Here is an 18,768-nt window from a genome sequence, read left to right as displayed (position 1 = left end):
AGAGTCATGGATGTTATAATGATAAATCAGCCAAAAGATTTCCGGAGACCTCTAGAGGTATATAGGTAACAATTAAACAAAAAAGCTGCTTTACTTCTATGCAGATCGTTGTCATGCTGGGCATTTATATCCGTGTTCATGCTACAGTACTTCATCTATAGCAATTCTCTGCTAAGCTACAAAAGAAGGATATTATATTCTTTTTGTTTGGATGTTTAAAGCCTAACCCTGTTTAATTTTTATTTATTATACTTCAGTTTCCTTAGGAAGTATGAATATGATATATATTTAAAAAATATATATATTATTAACTAGATTGACTAAAGTGTAGTCAACTCAAACAAGCAGTTAGAATGTCTAACCAAAGGATATATATATTATCGAGTGAATTGTCAGATAGAACATTGCATAATAGATGGCACACCGCATCTTTACATTGGATACCTGTACATACCAGATCAATCCAATTTAGAATCCAGGATCTCTTTTAATGCGTATTAGTTTGTTCGTTTTAATCGGTATGGTCTGATTTGAAATCACAAAATCTTATTTTTCTAACAAAAAGGTAGAGGATATCAACTCCATTTGATACTTCTAACTCATCAAAAGCTAGATTTCTGGGGTGAATTGCGATGCTCAATTTGTAATGTGTAGGCAACGTTTCATCATTTTGTTCCTGTTATAATAAAAATATTATAAAATACTTTGTCAGTTTTCACCTCCTTCTGAAATAAATTAATTGTGAATGTATCATATTCATACAAAATCAAAATGATTTAAGAAACATACTCAAAAGGAAAACAAAAAGAAAAAAAAAAATAACGTAAAAAACGCATAACGGGCTGAAGAACGGATCCTAAATATAACAGAGAAACCATAATTAAAGAATTTAACACGGGCTTGGACTTTGTTAAAGGCCCAATTGCAGTGGTGCGCGGTTCACAACCATTCTCTGTCCGTACTCCGTAGACCGAAGTTGTGTCAAACCTCCTCTCTCAAGCACCAACCGCTGTCTTTTCCTCCCCTTCCATCTCTCTCTAATCAGGCCACAGATCTCCATTTCCACCCCTCCCAAACCAAATTTGAGAGGCGCGCAGCAGAGTTGCGCGTAAGTGAAGTCACAGGGAAGATGTGTAGCCGTATTTTTGAGTATTTCGTGGTGTGTGGCATGGGGCCTGAAATAATGTCACTGGAAAATGTGAAGGGATATCAAGGGAATGAAGTGATGTATATGCCTTCGTTTGTTGATCAATTTCCTTCTTCTAATCATGGCGAATATCCACCACCTCCACCTCAGCTTCCTACTGTAACTCACTCACACGCATTTCAAACTTTTTTAAATTTTCATTAATTGGCTGTTGATTTGGACATTTGGACCTCTTAAGATAAATTTAGATGGTCAATAGCATTCATTTGATGAACTTGATCTATAAAACCATGAAGCAAGTACTGTTTTATTGCATTGCTGTTCTTATACAACCCAAAATTTGGGAAATTGTCCCTTTCTCCAATAAAAAACAAGAACAGCCTTTTCTAGTTTGAACCCAGTCGATACATTTGATTTTGCTATTTGATATACTGGAGGTTTAGTTCATTATAGTTAGTACCATTTATTAGAGGAAATTGAATGGTTTAAACACAACATGGCATTGATGTTTCCATATGCGACCTAACAAATCATAGTATGGTGATCTCCGGAGCATACATCGGTAATGTTTATGTAAGCTTGAGGAACTAATATTAGATAAGTAACCTGAAGTTTCTAATTGCACTTTGATGGACTGTCCTTTTGTTTTATTGCGCTCAATTGACTAAATCTTTGGCCTGTAGTGCGTGTTGCCAGCTGGTGTAGCAATATATTCTTATGGGCTCGACCCCAAAGATCCTACAAGTTATCCACGGAGCTATCCAATTGTTTTAACAGGTACAACTTTTTCATAATGCTTATGTCAGATACCAGTTAAGAAAGGTATTGTAAGAGGTTCCTTTTTGTTCCTATGTCTGTGGACTTTGTAGTTCTGTATTTGTTGGATTAAGTTAATATGTCAAGGGTGAACTTGAAAACTTAGTAGGACAGAGAAACCAAAGATTAGTTATGTTGGCCCCTGTACCAGGGTATTTTACCATATTGGGTTGTTTTCGGACACTGGTGCATTTTTGAGATGTAACTTATGGTACTAACCTAGTCAGGCCAATATCCTAACGAGCTGGGTTGTATGATAATACTGGTTCTTGCAAATAACTTTTTATATTCCTCACCATTTGATTAATTTAACCTTACATTACTCTCAGAGGGAGATGGTTCAAAATGCTATGTAAGTTGCATTGCATTCCGTGACCCAATATGTGAAGATATAGCGGAGGCATATAAGATTCCTACAAATTCATTTGCTGACAAGTGCATTTGCCTTGTCTCGCATTCGCCTGGTTTCCAAATCCTTCGAGAAGCTCTTGAAGAATTGTTTGTTATATGTTTTTCTTCTTCTGGTTGTAGGTAAACAAATTAAATTGCACTTTTCTCCTTCTTAGTATTGTATCTCTTTTTAGGTTGCAAAATACATCCAATTTTACAAGTAATTTCAGTTACCAACTAAGATATCATATGGTACCAGCTTGCATGAAACAATGTTTGAGATACTTGTGAAGCAGTGAAATAGATGTATTTTTTTTACTAATTGAATGTTAAACTAGACTAAGTCTGGAGGAGGTCCAAAATTTGTTTGCATTGGTTCTTGAGCAATTTGAACGAGTTAATATGAACGTTTGTGGGGGCAATTTCATCATTTTTGGGTTAACTTTGGGTTTGACTTTCATCTTATTTCAGCAAGCCGATATGGGAGACAATAAATTATATGGTGTCAAAAGTGCCTTTACCAACGCCCGGCAAAGACCGAGTTTTGTTTACCATAGAGAGCCGCCTTCTCTCTGTGGAGGTCCCACCAAGGGAAACACTTCCCCATGCTGATGTAAAACTTCCGACCTTACATTTATTTTCCCTATTGTTTTCTCACTTTATTGAGTTGTGTAAATATTTATGTACCAGGCTGATCTGTGTTATGCAGATATCTTTCCAGCCATTGGCGCAGTGTCTTGATGTAGATAATTTAATCCAGCTTTTTACTGCTGTACTGCTTGAGAGAAGGATTTTGCTTAGATCAAATAAGTAATTCAATTTTCTTGTTTCAACTTATTGGTTTGATTTTTATACTACATATGCTGCATTTCGTAGTTGTTTTACAATCCTCCTGAATGCTGCTGAAGTTCTCATTTTTCTGTTTCTTTGCTCTTAATTTTATGCATATTTTGTGTACAAAATTCAGGTATACATTGTTGACACTAGTGTCAGAAGCCATTTGCCACTTGATCTATCCTCTTAGGTGGCAGGTCAGCATTAGTCTATATCAATTATGTATTATGTTGCTTTAAACAGCTATGTACAAGCAGGTCTCACTTGTTTAATAATTTCTTTTTAATTCTAACACAGCATGTTTACATCCCACTGATATTTTTCAGTGGGATAGATTACATTGATGCCCCTACTCCATACATGATGGGGCTTCATTCAGGGGTGGACACCTATGGCATAACAATGGATGGTGTAAGATTTTTATCTCTAGCTATTCTATCTTTATTTACATTTTTAATAGATTAAAAGGTTGTTTGTATCTGTTTATCTGTTTATGCAGGTAGTGGTTGTGGATCTAGAATATAACAGAATAACAACGACAGAAGAGATACCGCCTATTCCAGATCCTGAACTCAGTTTCCTGCGAAATGAGATATTGAAGCTGCTTCAACCGAATGTGGTTGAGATTGATTTAATGAAGATCCACTCTGGCTGTCTGGCCGACCAATCTTTCAAATCTAATGCCAAGCCATGGTGCCATGAGCATGATTTTCATTTAAGGTGATAAAATCTCTAATATTTTTTCTTTTTGTACTCTCTGTTTCGTCTATAGTTTATACTTTGTATTGTTTGTTCCATGCATGTTTTGGACAAGAATATCCTGGTAAGTTGAGCACTCTCAGTTTTCATTCTGCAAGTAATAATATATAAAGGCTCTCTACTTCATAAATACTTTTTTTTTTTTGAGGAAAAGCCCATAGGCTTACTTCATAAATACTAGTTTTCTTATATATGATACTTGTATTGTAGGATGATATTCTTGAGATTTTTTGCTATGATCCTGAGTGGATACCGCAATTTTCTTGTAAGTCAATCATATGTTTTTTGTACTAATGATCTTATGATAGTCTTTCCTGTTTTCATTTGATCGTTTTTTTTCTCTTTTCCAAGGATAACTCAACACAAACAGGCTTTAATTCTCAAGCATTTCTCAAAAAGCGTTCTCGAACTACTAAACAACCAGTAGACCCCATGTCCATGGTAAAAAATTCATAATCTAATTATACGGCTAAAACAAATAGTACTTTTGTGCACTGGTAGATGATTTTGTTATTTTCTGTTTGCTACAGCTAGCACAGTTTTTGGAGACTCAAGGTTTTATGGATTATGTGGAAAGATGTCACAACTCAGAGGAGAAAACTATTAACCTTCTCGATAAATTACAAGATGCAACCGGGAGGGGTCAAAACCCTCTTTCCATTTTCCCCTCTCAATTGTCAGATCCTGAGATTATTACAATATCAGAACCTGAAGCAGGACCAACAGGTTTTCAAATTATTCTTTTAAATTAGGTTAATTCTGCCCTGCTTTTTTGCAACGATCCTAGATCGTTGAGATAGAATAGAGAGAGTGTAGAAATAGAAAAGAGACAATCAAGCAAAGAAGAACAGCTAATTTGTATTAATTTCCCAGGAAATGGAAAAGTCTGACAAGCAAAATCAAGTCGAATGCATCACAGCAATTCGCCCATTTTACAACTAAAAACATAATCTCTCTCCACCAAGGAGTTTGCCTTATAGAGGCGATCAATTTCGTAAAAAAAAGTAAATGAAATGGATACAGAAAAACGAAAATTAATTCTCTGTTGACACGTCAGCCATAAGAGGTGATGTGGAATAACAACTTCTAACCGCTTCTGCAATTGTCAGCGAACAACAAACGGTTGTGCAAAATTCTCACCCACCTTCTCCATTTGGAACTCCAGTTCCTCTCCTTTTTTAATGAATACGGCCCCATCTGTCAGAGAGCCACAATTACTTAACGGGTTCTGTCCCTTGTCTTTGCCCGTTAAGCCCAGCCCCTCAACTTCTTCAATTAAATTCTGCTCCTCAACGGTCTCCCCCAATTTAATCTCCTCTCGTTGCATTTTTTCTTTCATGGTAGCAGATCTCTTGAAAATTATATTGACTGTACTTGAGAAAAAAAGTGCCAACATTTTTCATGCGTTATTGTTAACAGCATCTAACTGTAAAACTGAAGTTGAGCAAAAAGAAAGAACTTACTAAAGCTTGTCTTGACTTCTTCATTGATAATAAATTTATTAACCTTTTAACTATAAACAACCATCACATTGATGTAGCTAGATAACATCTGTTAATACATGAAGAAAAAATAGTTTGCACATATCATGAACTTCTATGCAGAAGCCCTGAACTGTTAGGCTGATTTTAAAATATGCATCATCTCATTTAAGAGATCAAGCTCTATGCTGAAGTCTTATACAATATTATCCCATGTGAGAGATTTAATCTTAAGACGGCTATTTTATTATTGGCAGAACCAGATAGAAAACATGTTTACAAGAGCTTTCCAGCTAATGAAAGAACAGAGGAACAAGAAGAGAAGAGGCGATCTATTCTGGCTTCAATAAGCGAGGCATTCAATGAGAAGGCGAAACCCACGTACTGAACCATCTGTTACTTATATTTGATTTTCTTTTTATTTTATGTTTATTTCGTCTAAAGTCTCTAATACTAATGATTTATTTATCAGCTACGCTGAGGTGGTAGGTCATGGTGATTCGGAGTTAGACAAGATGAGTGCCATGGAAAGAGAGGTACATGCCTGATACAGATATCTTTCTTTTTTTAGCATTATCAATATAGATTCTATCAGATATTTTATTTTGGGTTCTACTTCTATGAAACTTTATTTCTGCTGATTGTGGCACTCCGAAAGTGAATTTTCCAACACTTCAACTTCTAAGAATAAAAAGGTTACTATGGATGAATGAATCCAGAATTCACAATGCTTTTTAGAAAAATGATTGCCTATCACAGTAACCTCGTTATCTGGTGTACAGGCTGAGAGATTAAGGATGGTCTTGGATATCAAAGTAAAGCTGCAGGTAAACAATTTTTTTTTTAAATAATTGTGCCATTAAATCTGTTCCCATCCCAATCACTAACCCCGGCTGTAATTGTGAATTGTGATCTAAAGATCAAGCTTCAACTGTTGGTAAAACTGAATAATTCTGAAGTACCATTTTTTTTCCTTTCTAGGGATTATGGGAGAAATTGCTCAGACTTCGACCAACTGATGATCCTCTTTCATCATTTGAATACGGCACAATTCTTGGTAACTTATTTATCATTTATGATAGATTTGTACCGTTATTCACTTTTGGTCTAGTGGCAAAGGCATTGCCCTCCGTGTGGAGGTCGCAGGTTTGAAACCCAGATGGGGATCCATTGTGGATATTAAATAGTTGGGTGGTTTGACCTCCAACCTTTATTAAAAAAAAATACCATTATCCACTCTTTTGATTTGTCTAACACTATTTTTTTGAATTTGTTGCGTGCAGCTCTAATCGAGTCTGACGCAGAAGGTATTGGTGGAAGTGGATTTGTTGAGTGTATAAGGGAGCACATTATTGCGGTACTTTTAAGAAACAATTATTATAATTTTTTTTGAGTTAAATTTCATTCTTCTGACATGAATTCTTATCTTAGGGATGGCAATGTCGGTTGACAGACGAGCAATTCATTGCTGTTAAAGAACTGGTTTGGTTCTCGTACCTTCTCCTGATAAATTAAGCAATGTAAGTTCTGATGATTTATAATTAAAGCTTTTTTCATATGTAAATTAAACAGCTGAAGACGGCAATCAATCGTGCGGTATCTCGCAGTGACATGGCAACTGTAATGGATGCACTCGAAGTCTCTGCTGAGATGCACCGGAAGGATTCAAATAATGTACCAGAATTTGTACAAAGACATCTTCTTTCTCTTTCAATATGGGAAGAATTACGGTACAAAACTAATATTCCCCTCCCCCCCCCCAACCAACCCCAATTCACACCATTGGGCCATTTGTAACTACTAGTTTGCTTCGTTTGTAGGTTCTGGGATGGCTACTTTGATTATTCAATGAAGCGTTCATTAGATAATAACAAGTAAGATACTGATTATCTCCTCTTTCACCTACCTGATATTATCTGCACAAGTCAAAATAATATATATTATATTATTTACATCAATTTTCTGGGTACAAAATGACAGGTCGGCTGATGACTTAACCCTTTGGACTGCTCAATTGGTTATAGTAGCTACTCACATGGTACTTGATTGATACTGAGATTTTAGTTCTATTCAAACCCCTAATTTCTTACTAATTTTTTTTTCTTTGCAAAATATTATAGGCTGGATTAGGTCTTCCTGATACTGATGCATGGCACATTATTGAGAAAATTGCTGAAAAAAACAAACTGGGCTCTAACCAGCTTGTAAGTGACCTCATATTCTAATTTGCATTCACCTCTTTTCTTTTGGTTTAATGACTGCTAAGATGAGTCAGCACAGTTGTGCTCGAGTTTCTGTTGTTAAAAAATATTGTTTTCTAAATATTGACAGTTTTCGTCCTTTTTCCTTGTCAATTGTTAGATTAACTTGAGGGCAGTACTTTCTCATCTTCAACAATTACGAGCGGGCTACTGGGGGCCCTCTCCTGGAAAGGTGGCCCCCGCAATGGGCATGACCTCGCCACGGGATCCACTCTCTGATGAGAGCCAACCTGCTGAAGCTTCTGGTCTGGGCCGCAGCTGGATGCAAAGCATGTTTACCAGAGAGAAAAGTTTGCGTGCCTCTTCATTCAGCCGGACCAGTATGTCTACACATCAATGCTATCTTTTAAGGGCCTCGTCAATACTACTTTCTCTTTCTCTCTAACAATTTAATTCAAATGGTTCTTAGATGATGCAAAGGTGGCGGCGGCTGTTGCAAAAGGAGAGCAAAGGAAAGTACAGACAAATATACGGACATTAAGAGGCCACACGGGCGCCGTTACTGCCTTACACTGCGTCACTCGAAGGGAGGTCTGGGACCTTGTTGGTGACCGTGAGGATGCTGGCTTTTTCATTAGTGGAAGCACTGATTGCTCTGTTAGTCTCTTTTGAGATGCTTTTGCAAACTGACCCATCATTTCTCCCTTTTCTTTTCTTTTTTGACATAACCCATCATTTTTGTTTCAAAGATGACATCTTTTACATTCTATCAATGTTGACTGTTTTACCCATCTCTCTGATAAGCTGCATCAGCATTGCCTTCATAAGCCCAAAGTCTAACTAAAGTCGAATCAAGGAGATACGTATAGTTGGCTTTAATTTGGGTGAAGTGGTTAACTGCTTATAAAGCAGCTTGGTTGAATTACTAATATACTACCAAAATTTCATGGGCAATTTAGCCATTTCCTCCTTGACTTAACCTTGGTTCTCATCATTGGGTGAAATTGCAAATGGATATAGAACGTTTTGGGTTATTGTGAGAGATGGCACTAAAGTATCTGATGTCATAATTGGGAAAAAGAAAAGAAACATCAGCCTTATCCTCTTGTAAATCATATGTCATGGCTTTGGCTAACATTTTCATAAAACTTCTCTTCTTCAGGTGAAAATTTGGGATCCTAGCATGCGTGGTTCTGAACTCCGAGCCACACTTAAAGGACACACCAGGTATGAAACTGAAAAAATCTGATTCTTTTTTTTCTATTACACGAGCCTTTAGTATGTTGCATAAACTTGAAATTTTAATTCTTGTAGGCCAGTCAGAGCAATCAGCTCAGATCGTAGTAAGGTCGTGTCAGGGTCTGATGATCAATCTGTTATAGTATGGGATAAACAGACATCAAAGCTGTTAGAAGAATTAAAGGGTCATAATGGATCAGTAAGTACCTTATCTTCCATAACAATTCTAATTAGCATATTTCTGAAAGTAACTAAGTATCTAAATTTTGGAAAGTGCATAATTTAAACATGATGTCTACACAGGTTACTTGTGCGAGGATGCTGTCAGGGGAGCGTGTTCTTACAGGCTCGCATGATGGCACAGTGAAAATGTGGGATGTGAGAACTGACACATGTGTGGCCACAGTTGGCCGGTGTACAAGTGTCATTTCTTGCATGGAATATGACGATTCTAATGGAATCTTAGCTGCTGCTGGCAGAGATGTGTATGCTAATATATTACTTCTATATCTCTTAACTTGTAGCATGATTATAATTATTCGGAAATTGGCTTATCGAGTTCTGGTCTCCTATTCTTTTTGTATTGGCAGCGTGGCAAATGTGTGGGACATACGTGCCGGGAAGCAGATGTACAAACTCCAAGGGCACACCAAATGGATACGGTAGTATCTTATCTCAATTAAAACAAACAAGCTAAGAATCTATTCTTATGCTAAATCATAAGGACGTAATAATTTGCCTCTGGAAGTGGAAATTTAGACAACTACATGTGTTTTGATTAGTAAAAGAATTATTACAAGAATATAATCATACGGAACAGGAAGTTAGTAAAATTACAAGAAAATAAAGCTACATTAAATTGAAAAGTATATTAATTATAAAAAGATGCATTGGGGCAGTATTTTGATGTTGTTACTTTTTACTAAAATGTACTTTATTAGTACAGTATCTTATTTGATGTCTTAATTTTTATGAAGGTCTTTGAGGATGTCTGGGGATACTATTCTCACAGGAAGCGATGATTGGACAGCTAGGGTTTGGTCTTTAAATAGAGGGTCCTGTGAGGCAGTGTTAGCCTGCCATGCAGGCCCCATTATCAGTGTCGAGTATTCTCCTTCTGACAGAGGGATTATCACGGGTTCGTATTTCCTGGCTCATAATATTTGTTATTGTTTATTGAATTGTTCTTTTCATTTGTTCAAGTAACGACTTTATGCGATTCACATAAAAGCTAATAGCAAACTGATTTTTATGTAAATCACATAGGTTCGAGTGATGGGCTGATACGATTCTGGGAAAATGAAACAGGTAAACATGCTACGTTGTATGTATGCTCATGTGAATGACAATTTTTATTCCTTAAATCTAATACATGTAGCTTTCATGGCAGGGGGTGGGATGAAGTGTGTGAAAAATCTGACAATGCATTCGGCTTCTATTCTGTCAATAACTGCAAGCGAAAATTGGTTGGGAATAGGTGCCGCTGACAACTCGATGTCACTTTACCATAAGGTCCAAGAGAGACCAGTTGGTGCAAGTTTCTCGGGAACCCCCTCTAAAACTTCAAATTGGCAACTCTACCGTACACCTCAGAAGACCCCTGCTCTGGTATTTGCTTTTTTCTTATAAATAGGGACTGAGGGACCTCTCTTATGTTATTATATGTTATTACACAATTAATAAACTTTGGAGGACAAAATGTTTATGTTATATATATTTGTTGTTATTTATGGTAGGTACGATGCATTGCTTCAGATCTGGATAGAAAAAGGATTTGCAGTGGTGGCCGAAACGGGTTGCTGAGGTTATGGGATGCTACCATCAACATCTAGTAATCTTTTCATAATAAGAGTTTTGTATTGAAGTTGGAATGGAATTATATAGGCATACATAACGCAAGAGACTGGAACCTGTTGTGTACAAAGATTAGTTGTAACTATTTCTTTATTATATTCATTCTGTTGTTTTTTTTCATTGGCTTTGTACTTGTACATGTGGAAATTCCTCTTTGGGTTTAGTAAACTAGGAACACAGAGATAAGATAAAGGAACAGTCATTTTGGAATATATGTTATTTAAACTAATTTTGTTTACAATTTGTGGAAGTTTCCTAGTAGGATATATTTAGTTTATTGGTTGTTTACTTTAGTATTAATTATTGTTCTTTTACTTGTTAGGTGTGATGTTACTTGTCTATGGATTTGATAGCTGGCTTGGCCTGGACGTTTTTGGTCCGATTTTTTTATTAATAGAAAATAAATAAATAAAATATTGAAATACAACATAACTTTTGGATTTTGTCGAAAACTGAGTAGAACGGGTTGTGTAAACCCGTCCGACCGGACGGGTCTAATTATCCCCGTCCGGTTAATTAATAGTTAGCGTTAAACTCAGCGGAGGAAAAAACAAAAAAAAAAAAACAAAATCTGGACGGTATGCTTCAACCCGTCCCAGATCAAAGAAAAAAAAAAAAAAAAAAATCCGGACGGGTTATGTAACCCCGTCCAGGATTTGAAAGTTTTTTCTAAATATTATATTATATTATATTATTATATTATTATATTATATTATGATTTTATATATATTATATTATTTTTTGTTTTTTATATTATATTATATTATATTATATTTTTTGTTTTTATATTATATTATTATTAATATACTTATATATATATTATGTTATGAATAGAACTAGTTTAGTTGTGCTTAAGCTCACGAGAGTGTTTGGTGAGCTTAACTCCAAAACTTATTAAATCGGTTTCAAATGACGAATTCAAACCATTAGAACCTACCTATCTTGCGAGTGATGCGTCTACATGTGAAAATTTTAAATAGTTGAATTAATTTAGTATAAAGTCAATCGGTCAAAATTACAAGGTTAATAAATTAATTTTAGTGCATTTATTTTTTGAACGCTTTTTTACCGCTTGACTTTATACTAAATTAATTCGAACGTTTAAAATTTTCACATGTAGATGCATCACTCGTAAGATAGGCGGATTTCAACGGTTCGAATTTGTCATTTGAAACCGATTTGATCGATTTTGAAGTTAAGCTCACCAAACACTTTGGTGAGCTTAAGAACACCCTAGTTTTAAACGTTCGAATTAATTTAGTATAAAGTCAAGCGGTAAAAAAGCGTTCAAAAAATAAATGCACTAAAATTAATTTATTAACCTTGTAATTTTGACCGATTGACTTTATACTAAATTAATTCAACTGTTTAAAATTTTCACATGTAGACGCATCACTCGCAAGATAGGTAGATTCTAATGGTTTGAATTCGTCATTTGAAACCGATTTAATAAGTTTTGGAGTTAAGCTCACCATACACTCTGGTGAGCTTAAGCACAACTAAACTAGTTCTATTCATAACATAATATATATATAAGTATATTAATAATAATATAATATAAAAAACAAAAAATAATATAATATATATAAAATCATAATATAATATAATAATATAATATTTAAAAAAAACTTTCAAGCTCACCAAACACTCTGGTGAGCTTAAGCACAACTAAACTAGTTCTATTCATAACATAATATATATATAAGTATATTAATAATAATATAATATAAAAAAAAAAATATAATATAATATAGAGTTAGGCTACTATGACATTGGTGTTATTTGAAATTAAATAACACCAACTTTTAAACCCTTAGATCTGCCTTGAGATTCGTAATATCCGCTTTTACTGTTCAAGCACTTTATTTTGTACGAATCTCAAGGCAGATCTAAGGGTTTAAAAGTTGGTGTTATTTAATTTCAAATAACACCAATGTCATAGTAGCCTAGCCCTATAATATAATATAATATAAAAAACAAAAAATAATATAATATATATAAAATCATAATATAATATAATAATATAATATAATATAATAATATAATATTTAGAAAAAACTTTCAAATCCTGGACGGGGTTACATAATCCGTCCGGATTGTTTTTTTTTTCTTTGATCTGGGACGGGTTGAAGCATACCGTCCGGATTTTGTTTGTTTTTTTTTTTTTTTTTCTCCGCTGAGTTTAACGCTAACTATTAATTAACCGGACGGGATAATTAGACCCGTCCGGTGGGACGGATTTACACAACCTGTTCTACTCAGTTTTCGACAAAATCCAAAAGTTATGTTGTATTTCGATATTTTATTTATTTATTTTCTATTAATAAAAAAATCGGCGTTTTTGGTACCGGGACGGATTTACACAACCTGTTCTACTCATTGAATATGCAGTGAAATCAGGTTTATTTTTGCAGAGTTAGCAATTATTTTTATCTTGCATTTTCTAAAAATCAAAAGTTAATATCTCAAATTTTAAAAGGTTGACAACCTATAGTATGTTTGGTTTCTAAATGCATGCATTAAGCAATTTTGATCGGATCATCAAATTCTCCTAGTATCAGATGAAGGAAGCGGATTCGAACACATGAATTACAAACGCACATTATCCTGGGTTCAGAGGTTAGGCATGTCTAGACGCATGCGTTTGGATCAAATATTTTTATCTGATCTTCTTCTTTAAAGTCTTTATTTTCAAACAAGTTAGAATAAGCTAAAAATGAAATCCAACCGGAATCGTATGATACTTTAGAAAAAAAAATGTACTAATTGTATGCGGTGTTAGTATTATTGAATCCGTACGCTCACTTTTAGACATGGTGCTGGAAAAAAAAATCCAAAATATTAGAGTTATTTTTCCAAAGATTCAGGATGGACGAAAAAAAAAATAGCTTAACATGAGATCTGAAACGAAGATTCTACCAGTTCCAACAAAGAGACAGAGAGATAACGCTGCGAGGTGGTTTTACGTGTTTAGGGCTTTAGGGCCAAGTGGCCAACTGCCTGGGAAACGACACAAAGGTCAATATTTCTGGCGTCTCATTGGATCTAGTTTCAGAAAACAGCTACATTGCTAAATGCTTTCTAGTGACTAGTTGGCTATTCCTTTATTGCGGATTCAAATCTGCTCCTTGAGAAAAGGATCACTCTTCTATTTTTCTATCGAACCGTTGAAAATTGATCACACGGTTTTAATTATATTTGATTCATTTTAATAGATTGTATTGATATATAAAAAAAAAAAAATTGAAGCCGTGCAATTAATTTTGAACGATTAAAATGAAAGAATATGAAAGTGCTCCTTTTCTTATTGCGAGTTTGCCACCACGCATGATACCTGACAAACACAACTTGTTAACAGCTAATCAACTTGTTAACGCTATACTATAGAAATGGCACTTGTCTACTTGCTATTTTAAAAAATACCTCTTTAGGCACTTCTCTGGAGCACCTTTACATTATTACACTATTACTAGAGTGAAATGTACAACGGAGAGTATCCGCATCCTCTGCATTAATGTAACATTTGTTTTAATTTTCGGACGGTACAATCAGGATCAATTCGGCTCACGCCTATAACGCACGGAGACCTTTAATATTAGCGTGGATTTAAATCGGACGGTCCAGATCTTAACTCAGAGGATACGAATTCCAACAGAGACCGGAGCAACCAAAATTAGTTGATGCGAGAAAGCTCGGAGCACATAGACCGCGTGCAGGTATTAAATGTGATGTCATCTACTGCCTTTTCAATAGCTTGCAGGAATAATGCCTCGTTCCAATCGCTGTCCTGCAGGTCCCACGTCAGAAAAAAAGAAATTATTTCTTGACTTGACCAAATCAAAGTTTGCATGAAGATTACAAATTATTGGGAGATAATAGTCTATATTCAATGTTTTATACCTTTTTTTGGTTTTTCTATTATACCAAGTTGTAATATGATAAGGACATAGTAGGGGCCAGGATTATATATAGAATATTCAATATGCAACGAGAGCAAGATCAAGTTATCATGCATCATGCATATATGTAGATGAATGTGAATACTATTAATAGTAGAAGCCGTGTGCTACCATCTATTATTTATTATAGTTTTCTAGGAGACACAGAAATATATCTCAAAAAAATAAAGAAATTCAGTTATGGTAGTACGGTACTCTCTTGGTACTGTCTACTAGCTTATACTGGTGCAAAAGAGTGGTTAACAGTACCAGTAAAAAAGCTTTTGTCAGAGAGAAAAACAGATATTTACCTTTATACGTAATTTTATGATCGCTTTAGCATGTAACTTCATCTGAGGGCTGAATGTATATGCATCGACCGATACCAAGCTAACGTTCTTCATCAATTTGAGGCACTCTAGTATGTGAAGAACCAATTCCACTACGTCGCATTCTTGCACCACATTAATTCTCAGGTTTATCTGGTGTACATGTGGTTCAGCACAGCTTGTTCTCAAAATCTGTATTTGCGCCCTCTCGTCTGGTCCAATTCTTGCGTCTTTGCCTCCTTCTGTGTTAGGCAGATATGATTCCAGTTTGTGGGTTTTCTCTTTTAGCTCTGAGATCTGCGACTCGAGAGTTTTAAGGTAGCTTGATGCCTTGATCAGTACCGAGGTCTTGTCTTTCTAAATAATTATAGAGAGAACAGTAAACAATAGCTTATTAGTTAGGGTTTGTGACAAGTTTGAGTAAAGGAAGAATATATTCTTGAGTTTTAAAACATCCCACTTGTAACGAAAGGTTGCCAGGCAAACATATGCATGTCTACATGATATTAATTTACTACGCTAGAACAAAATCTAACAATAATTAAATACATTGACAAATACTAGTGGAATGAGAAATTATAAGAGGCAATTAAAAAATGGGTCAGTATCCATCAACAACGGCTTAACTAAAATTTGAAAAAGAAAAAGAAATATATAGGCAAGTTGTTAGTTTTATATATATTGGTTGTATATATTTAATTTCATACAATTTGAGTGGTATTTAATATTCCATCAGATGTCATACAATATATGTTCTTGGAAATTCAGCTCATTTGAATGATAAAATTTGTATTAAATTTCATTAAATTATATGTCTATAATATGCATCAGTATAGATCACTGTTTTCTATTGTTGTTAATTGTATGATATTGCTAACCAGTACTTCTGTACAACTAATAATTTACACAATACTATGAAATAATTACTTCAAATTCTACATCATACCTTGGATCCTGGGGGAAGAAGCATTCTAAGCAACTCAAAACTCGCATTTAGTTTCTCCCTCCTCTTACGCTCTGATATCATATGATAAAGGTTACTCACCTTTGGTTCCCGTTCTTGACCCGGCTTGATATTTCTTAGCATAGCTAGAGAGCTCTTTATCATTTTGTGTCCATCATTTCCAAAATTTACTTCACATTTTGGTGGAAAAGCCGACTTGAATTGCCTAAAAGCCCCAAATTTTGCATTTTCTCCACATTTTGGTGAATTTTGAGATATAATTGAAGGCGATGATGACGAGGAGGCTGAAGAAACGGATGAAATAACAGCCATCATTGCTCTGGCAATCGCATCATCATCTGAAAGAAGATTTGGGATGCTGCAACTCAAGCTACGGTTGCCGGGTTGGAGTATAGATGTTTTGGATCCTGAGACTGAATTTGAATTGCTTCTGAAAATTCGAGTTGATGAATTATCCGAACTTTCAAATGAGAGAGTTCGCTTTGATGACAGACTAGAAGAGGAAGGTTGATTTTGCTCTTGCACAAAATTTTCCTCAGATAACATTTGTTTGAAATCAAGCTCCATGCTCTCCTACAAAACCAATGAAAAACAATTGAAAGGATTTTTAGTATAAATAGAAGAAAGTTTCAAAATATATATAATAAAAATAAAAGAATTGAATGAGAGAAGAACCTTCATGCTAACATCAACTGTCATGAAGTTTGTGTTGCCAAAATCAACACCTTCCATTTCATTCCCACTGCAAAGAAAAGAAGCTCTTTTAATTAACTTCAATAATTTACGGAAATGCACTGAATCTCATTATATAGATGCATTTAAGCCTTACTTGTTGCTGGTGCTTGAAAATGGAACCAAAGATGCATCAGAGAACCTCTGATCAAATTCCTCAAATTGAAACCACCCATCCATGGGCACAAAAGCACAATTTGGATATGTGATAATTTCAGTTTAGAACTCTATGCTTGTGTATAACAAAGAGGGAGGGGGTGGTTAGAAATTTTAACTAATTACTAGAAGATGGTTTAATTGATGAGAGAAAGTGCTTATATATATAATTGGGTGTTTTAGACGTAGGTTAAACAAGAGTTCTTTTAATCCATAATTAAGTGCAAGTGGCAGTGAGAATAGCTTCTGATTGGATGAGCTGCTATTATCAAGATGTGACTGTTTCTTATAGTCAAAGTCTTTGGCACGCAGTACATTGAATCAAGGTCAATTTGGGAGGCACAGGAAAAAGATAACTATACATTTATCATTTGTAAATTCAAGTATATATTTTGTCAAGTTGTCTAATCCATAGAGAATTATAGGCAGGGTGTTCATCAGGTCCTGTTTAATTGGTTTTAAATCGAACCGAGATAAATGGATCGGACCGGTTTAATTGTTTTGTTCAGTTAAATAACTTTTAAAACTGATTAGACCGAACCGACCAAAAAGAGGAGTATATATAATTCTTTTGAGCCTATAAAAAATTAATTATGAATTTTTTTTCTCCTTGAGTATGAAAATTACTAAATCCTAATTCAATTTTGTGTATCCAATTTAGTTCAGTTTGTTTTGATCAGTTTTAATTTGGTTAATAAATTTATTTTGATCAGTTTGATTGTATTTTTTAAAACCAAATATAATTTTAATTTACCTGTTGTATTTCGGTTTTAACCGAACCAAATCGATAAACAACACAACAATAGAACTATCATTTGCTCATTTCTTTTTTTTCCTTAATTATGCGGAGCAAATTTAATTTATAAGTGATAAAGTCGACATTTTTTGCTAATACATTGAACAATTCCTTTATTATAACATGGTCCCCATCTGAAGATACAAAACTAGTTTATATTTTTATATTAATATGAAGAGTGATTTCAGAATTGTTTAGCTAATATTATTTAGACAGAATAAATTAACCAAATGACTTACTTTAAATAACTTAAAAGATTCAATGACTTGTAATATTAATTTATTTTGCAAAGGAAAAGTTATATATATATATATATATATATTGGATCAGCGATTTTTAAAGTGGCTTAATAAATAGTAAAAAAAATTCCAAAAAATATAAAATTTGGTCTCCAAGCACATATTAATATGGAGAACAAGATGAACGGTTTGGATCGGTCATTTGGACTTTGAATCGGTGATTTATGGTCCAATGCACACCATGGACTATGCATTGCAATGCACCATAGCCCATCTCTATATATATAGTGAGGAAGCAATTCATCCAATATTAATATAGTCTACATATTGGCACGATTAATATGATATGAATAATCCTAAGCAAATCTAAAGATTGTTAATAATTTAGGTGCCACTCACACAGAAGACTTAATTAAACTTTAAGGATTAATGATTTTTTTTTTAGCCGAGACAAAATAGCTCCAGACTCATCTATCAATAGAGTGTTCCCATGTGGATGAATTATATACAAAAAAATTTAGAAACATATGAAAATTGCTAAATATAAATTAATGAAATTCAATTTTTTTAGAATATTCTATAGAAGATTCACACATTTGGTAGCACATTTTTGTTTTTGGTTGAAAGTCTATTTCATTAAGAGGAGGGTTCAAATGCCTCCATTTTTTGTACCTCCATCATGCCTTCATTTTTTAAAACTTAAATAACTTAAAATTTAAATCTTAAAATTCAAAATAAAACCATTGGATATGAACTATATCATTTTATCTATGCACGTGTAAAAATTTATGACATTTCAACTTTGTTTTGGTTGTCATATTGAGCTTGTAAAAATATATACTAATGTGGATAATTTCTAGACGTTGATTTTTCAACTTATTAATTCACATAAA

The 18,768-nt window shown here is 34.2% G+C and overlaps 2 protein-coding genes across 4 annotated transcripts; one reads left to right on the top strand and one right to left on the bottom strand.

Moving 5' to 3' along the window:
• The first annotated feature begins 1,001 nt into the window (after positions 1 to 1,001).
• On the top strand, positions 1,002 to 10,962 carry SCD1 (stomatal cytokinesis defective / SCD1 protein (SCD1)). Of its 3 annotated transcripts, XM_078311786.1 has the most exons (31): positions 1,002 to 1,306; positions 1,831 to 1,924; positions 2,293 to 2,494; positions 2,825 to 2,966; positions 3,063 to 3,163; positions 3,321 to 3,384; positions 3,485 to 3,598; positions 3,687 to 3,907; positions 4,157 to 4,211; positions 4,298 to 4,387; positions 4,477 to 4,672; positions 5,685 to 5,808; positions 5,900 to 5,963; positions 6,210 to 6,254; positions 6,409 to 6,484; positions 6,711 to 6,784; positions 6,859 to 6,909; positions 7,000 to 7,157; positions 7,248 to 7,301; positions 7,408 to 7,465; positions 7,548 to 7,631; positions 7,789 to 8,008; positions 8,098 to 8,285; positions 8,791 to 8,855; positions 8,943 to 9,066; positions 9,171 to 9,352; positions 9,458 to 9,529; positions 9,845 to 10,005; positions 10,134 to 10,175; positions 10,258 to 10,475; positions 10,604 to 10,962. In XM_078311786.1, exons 1-31 carry the CDS (start codon positions 1,130 to 1,132, stop codon positions 10,697 to 10,699), a joined length of 3,612 nt encoding a protein of 1,203 aa, XP_078167912.1. In that variant the 5' UTR covers positions 1,002 to 1,129; the 3' UTR covers positions 10,700 to 10,962. The 3 variants fall into 3 exon arrangements, with proteins under 3 accessions (XP_078167912.1, XP_078167913.1, XP_078167914.1); XM_078311787.1 differs by lacking the exon at positions 7,548 to 7,631; XM_078311788.1 differs by lacking the exons at positions 1,002 to 1,306; positions 1,831 to 1,924; positions 2,293 to 2,494 and having other exon boundaries at positions 2,828 to 2,966; positions 3,044 to 3,163.
• Positions 10,963 to 14,249: 3,287 nt separating this feature from the next.
• LOC144562596 (uncharacterized) lies at positions 14,250 to 17,055 on the bottom strand. The gene is made up of 5 exons (XM_078311789.1): positions 16,782 to 17,055; positions 16,628 to 16,694; positions 15,935 to 16,525; positions 14,971 to 15,345; positions 14,250 to 14,508 (listed from the first exon to the last, which is right to left on the bottom strand). The coding sequence occupies exons 1-5, from the start codon at positions 16,862 to 16,864 to the stop codon at positions 14,395 to 14,397; spliced, it is 1,230 nt and encodes a 409-aa protein (XP_078167915.1). The 5' UTR covers positions 16,865 to 17,055; the 3' UTR covers positions 14,250 to 14,394.
• Between the last annotated feature and the right edge of the window lie 1,713 nt (positions 17,056 to 18,768).

Source organism: Carex rostrata, chromosome 12 (genome assembly GCF_964058835.1).
Source record: "Carex rostrata chromosome 12, lpCarRost1.2, whole genome shotgun sequence".
Classification (NCBI taxonomy): domain Eukaryota; kingdom Viridiplantae; phylum Streptophyta; class Magnoliopsida; order Poales; family Cyperaceae; genus Carex; species Carex rostrata.
This window is presented reverse-complemented; position numbering and strand designations above follow the sequence as displayed.